Genomic DNA, 5,776 nt, shown 5'->3' on the forward strand with positions numbered 1-5,776 from the left:
TAGTTGTCATTTTTTCTATTATTTTCAGCATAACATGGTCATTAAAATGTAAATACCTTATGAATTTATATGTAAATAAATAAACACCATGGTATTTGCCAATGTAAAAGTGCTTAACACCGAGTTCATCTTTTTTGCAGACTGAAGTCAGGATCAATATATTTCAAAACAGGTGAATTTAAAAAGTTAATGTTCTTGGCTGCTTTTAAAGTCAGTAAATATATTCAACTCATTTGATATTCTAGCTGATATTCCAGGATAAACATTATAATCAGATAAACTGAAATGGCCTATAAATACTCAAGATCTCTTTCTTGTCTGAGAACTCAGTTACATAAAAAAGTTGTTCAGTTAAAGCCTAAAATACTTTTCTTGTTTTTTATTATGTTGGCAATAAACTTTCTAACTAGTTGGATTTCAGTGTCAAATGTTATTCTTCTTTCTTTTTTCACCATTTGTTACTTTTATTTTAAATCTAAAAATTTAAAAACATTTAAGTTTCCACCTGGGCCAACACCACTTCCTTTGATAGGAAACCTTCTTTTACTGGATGGGAAGAAACCAGACTTGACTTTAATGCAGGTGAGTTACAGTAGACTAATACAAAATATTTAATGTCTTCAAAGTTATGACATGATAATTGCTAGAGTAAATATGGTGTTATAAGCTTCAAAAATGCAATTTATATGGTTTAAATTGCTTGTATTTGCTTGAACAATCAGGTTTGTAAAATCAAATAAATTATTTATATCATTTTTTATTAGTGGAAGCAGTTGCATAGTTTATAAGAGTCTTAGGCTTTGTCTGCTTATCCAGTAAAAAAGAAATACACTGTCTATTGCTTTAACAATGAATAAAACAGTGTTTAGTTAATAATTATTCACTCTAACATGATCTGATCTGAGTGAGGTGTAATTGTTCACAAGTTCTGCACAATGTACAGTAAAGACCATGTGCGTTAAGCCATTGAAATAATATGCCAACAAGGAGCTTTACTGTCCTGCTACAACAATACATTTAGAAAATACATATATATATAAGAAATTTTACAAGTACAGTTTAAAAGCAATGATGGGAAAAGAGGCACTAAGTATAACAACTTGGAAAATTATGAATTATTAATAATAATAACATAGCTCACAAAAATGACCCAGCATAAAAAGCATGATGCAGAAGCCCTGCAACAATACAGACAACACAAAAATAATTGACAGATACATTTTTGGGGGCAAGAACCTTGAAGGGAAAGTGACCACATGATTAGATATGGAAGAGGAGATATGCAGTTCAAAGGGAAATTTTTGGTCTAATATATAGAGAGGCTTGCTGGTTTACTTCAAGAATGTAATAAGCAGCAGAAAGGAACACTTCCAGAAAACTGTACAAATGGAGACAATGATGAACCAGAATCAGCTGGACTGCAAACATATTTGGTTTTATGCTAATTAACAAGACTAAAAGCAAAGACAAAGATAAAGAGCCTATCTGGATAAGAAAAAAAATGTAGATTTCTTAAAAAATAAAAAAAAAACTATTACTTTTACTCAAAACATTAATGAATACAACTAAGGTGACACAAATTTGCAAAAAACATATTTTTACAGGGCAGTCTTAAAAATTCTGAATTTATATATATATATATATATATATATATATATATATATATATATATATATATATATACATGGCTCTACTTCAGTAGATTGAACTTTTACAAGTTCAAACCTCATATGGCCAAGACCATATGATCAAACTTGTAAAAGTTCAAACACTGAATAAAAAAGAAAAAAACACAAAAAACAAAACTAGACGTCTTTAGCAGGAGGGCTACGTGCCCCTGCACCCCCCACCCCCCACTTAAATATAACAACTCCGAGAATGCACTACATTGCAGAAAACAGAAATCTTCCCATTCCGCACTGTATGTGGATCTCCATTCAGTCCATTTGAACTTTTACAAGTTCTATCATATGGTCTCGACCATACGTGCTTCGAACTTGTAAAAGTTTGATCTACAGAAGGGGACCCATTTATATATATATATATATATATATATATATATATATATATATATATATATATATATATATATACCCCCAGTAAGAGTGACAGCAGTATTCCTTTGATAACAACTATAAACATGACTGCTAAGTTATGAATGAATAAAGGGAGAGTTAGTGACAGCTAAAACTGTTATTTTTTGCTGGGGTGCTTCATCTCCTGTAGTCTATAATGTGAGGTGTTATGCCCTTGTACTCCTAGTACATATATATGCACATATGGGAACACTTTATAATCCCGAAATTCTGAAATACCGAATTTCAGAATCTCGAGATCATAAAGGAGAAGGCTGACAATGCCAAAACACCAGAAGTGCGAAATTCAAAATCCCGATGTTCGGGGATTTTGAATTAGCGCTTCTGGTATTGCGCTGTATGAATGGATAGGTGGAGATTCAGGAAAGTATTTATGTTTAAGGGTTTTGTTTAGGGGATTTAGACTGTGTTGTGTTACTATGATGTGTGTGTGTGCAAGGGGAATGTAGCTTGTATGGTGTTTTTTTCGTGTGTGTCTGTGTAATGCGACCTTGAAGTTAGAATTTTTAAGTAGGGGGGGTTGGGGGTCACAGCCCCCCACATGGGGGGTGCAGGGGGCTTGCCCCCCTGCTTGTCTGTAGTGTAGGTTCATGTGTTTGTGTGTGGGGGGAGTTGTGTGTATGTAATATTCGGGATTTCAAAATTCTCGCTTCTGGGGATTCGGTATTGTAAACTTTCGGCTTTATGATCTAGAGATTCTGAAATTCGGTATTTCAGAATTTTGAGATTATAAAGTGAATCTGCATACATATATATATATATATATATATATATATATATATATATATATATATATATAGACATATATATGAGTTCCCTTCAGATTGTCGAACAGCCATAATGTCAAACCACATGATCACATATGTCTGAGATGAAGACATCCTTTCTTCACAAGTATGTATGTATATATATATATATATATATATATATATATATATATATGTGTGTGTGTGTGTGTGTGTGTGTGTGTGTGTGTGTGTGTGTGTGTGTGTGTGTGTGTGTGTGCATATTTATATATACATACATACATATATTTATATATATGCATACACATATACATACAAATATAAATATATATATATATATATATATATATCTATGATAAAGCTAAATTTGTTATACTTTGACATAAGTGGAATTCACCAAGACATTGCAATCTCTGAATTAGTATATACTAAAAGAGACTATAAAAAAAGTGTCCACACTTAAGTGGAAAATAATTATATACCAGTCTTATGTCATGCTTATAGTTTTTTCATCATATCTTTCCCTCTGCAGTCTTCAGAGTCGATAGATTTCCCTTGCAATTCCAGTGTTCCTTCTCCTACCTACCACCTCCTGTAAGTGGACTGTGTACTCACAGATCCTCTCAGTGTTTGCTGTCATCACAAAGTACTTCACTAACACATGTTTTTTACTGATACATTGCAGGCTCATCATCTGTGATGTGAAAGGTGGGGTTTGAGAGAAGTACCATACAGGCACATAAGAGAAGAATGGCTTCAGACAACCTGGACCTTGGCTATACAAGCTGGATGTGGAATGTAGCCTCTCTCATGGGGATGGGTTTGACTGGTGCAAGAAATGGAAAGTATCATCTATGTACATGTACAGCACAGGTTTTTGAACCAAGCTTCATAGTCATGTGTGCTGTTTTTGTTCTGGAGTTCCTTCTTGTGAGAGATATTTGTGGGTGTGGGGGCTCTCACAAGTCTTCTGCTGATAGCTGTGCAGGGGGAGTTATTCTCAGTGAATGTTAGGGCTGCTTCACTACTGCAGTGATTTACAAAGAGAATAACTGATGTCTGACAGTTGTTTAAATACACTGAACATGCATAAAAAGCCCTCTTCTTTTCTGGAGTGGTAGCTGAGGTGTTTGAGATGATGTTTCCCAGTGACTCTACATCATACTGGGAGACTTTAGTAATCACAAGGGGAATGAGAGAGAATCTGGAATCTAAGTCACAGATTACTAGTGGACGTCTGTGTAAACCATGGATTAACTGTAATAAAGTTCAAAGGCAAAGATTTTGACAAGTGTGCATGGTATTTACTAAGTAACTGCATCATTCTTATCTTCTGGTTGGCTAATCATGATGTTTTAAGAGTCATATCTTCTGTGAGGACTTCTTATTGCTGTTTCTCTGTGACTGCCAGTTTATTTATTTATTTTTATTTTATTTTACATTTGTTTACCGAGAAAGTCTGACTGGGATAAGAACCATTTTCCATGAAGGCCTGGGAAGAAAAGCTCCATAACAATAGCAAATAGACAAAAGATCTTAGAAACACACTGGCAGTCAGTCAGAGGGAAACAGCAATAAGAAGTCCCAACAGAAGATAAGACTCTTTAAAACATCACGATTATCTAACAAGAAGATAAGAATGCCGCAGTCAGTTGGTAAGATGCTAGGCTAATGGCATCAGAAGTAAGGCCTCTGCCATGATTATGGTGTTTTTCGGACAGTGGTTAGGAGTTACATCACTTGTATGTATCTCCTGGTCTCTTGAACAAATCTCCTGATACTGCACGCTGTTTGATCAATATGCTGTTGTAAATATTAACTTTTCATTTTATCTGACAAAAATATCGTGCATGATGTTGCTGAATGTATTTCTTATCTGGCTTAATTTAAATATTTTGTGACTGTCAATGCTTATAAATACCAGTGCTTATTACATTACATTATTATTACATTACATATCCTTACCCTTTGTATTGCCATGTGATATACACATACTGCTGTGCATACTGAATTGTTATCATTCCATCTCACATACCAGAGTCAGTTTGTACTCAACTGAACCAAGTTAGAAAATCATAATTTCTTATCTGAGTAGCCAAAAATGAGGCACTGGAAGGTTCACCAGAATAAAACCCACCACTTTATTGAGCACACACTGTAAAGTTCAAATAAAACTTTACAGCGTGTGCTCAATAAAGTGGTGGATTTTATTCTGGTGAACTTTCCAGTCCCTCATTGTTGATTATTAGTACATTTTTGGCACTTCTTCCACATTTTTCCTTTATTCTTATCTGAGTAGCACATGAGCTGTCATTTATATTCCATTGTCTGTATGCAATTGTTGATTTGTTTCATACTGTCTTAATTTGTATAGCTATGTAGCCCAGGGAAGAGGCTGAAAAGGATCTTATAACATTCCTTTAACCCTGTTAACAAACTTTAAATACATTTGGAAGTCCTACATAAATGTGTCACATTAACTCACTGTAGCATATGAGTTAGCTGTTTTTTTAGCATAAATTACAGATGTTGTATCACTTCAGGGTAGTACAAATGGTATATCAGCAGTACTGGGTGATATTTAAATAGCAAGCTGCACATAACTAGAAGATGTATAGACTGTGGATATGCTATAGCTGTTGCAGTGAGACGGTTACATATGTCTCCAAGATAATATGTCAGCAAAGCTATAGCTTAACCTGCTGCATTCAGCAAAAAAAGTAATCAACACATCATCATCAAGGAGAATATAGAGATATGCAAGACAAGGGGAACCAGTAGCACCCTCCTAAGTTCTGTGATTCAACTCAACTGTAGCAATGTCTATCCAGATAACTAAACTCAATACTAGTCTCCAGAGAACAGGAAAAGTAGCAGGAACTCACCCCACTTCTATGTGTGCTGGACCTAGTATCAGAACATTAGAAGTCTTAT

At 34.4% G+C, this 5,776-nt stretch overlaps 1 protein-coding gene across 1 annotated transcript in view; it reads left to right on the plus strand.

The window, feature by feature from the left end:
- Positions 1-342: 342 nt before the first annotated feature.
- Positions 343-5,776, plus strand: part of LOC122816778 (cytochrome P450 2K1-like) — a 525,982-nt gene continuing 520,548 nt past the window's right edge. Inside the window, exon 1 of the mRNA XM_044089796.1 lies at positions 343-582. Within this exon, the coding sequence (XP_043945731.1) occupies positions 385-582 (198 nt within the window). The 5' untranslated portion in view covers positions 343-384. The remainder of the gene's footprint in view (positions 583-5,776) is intronic.

The sequence above is a fragment of the Protopterus annectens genome, chromosome 12.part0, assembly GCF_019279795.1.
Source record: "Protopterus annectens isolate FY-2018-M chromosome 12.part0, PAN1.0, whole genome shotgun sequence".
Lineage (NCBI taxonomy): Eukaryota > Metazoa > Chordata > Ceratodontiformes > Protopteridae > Protopterus > Protopterus annectens.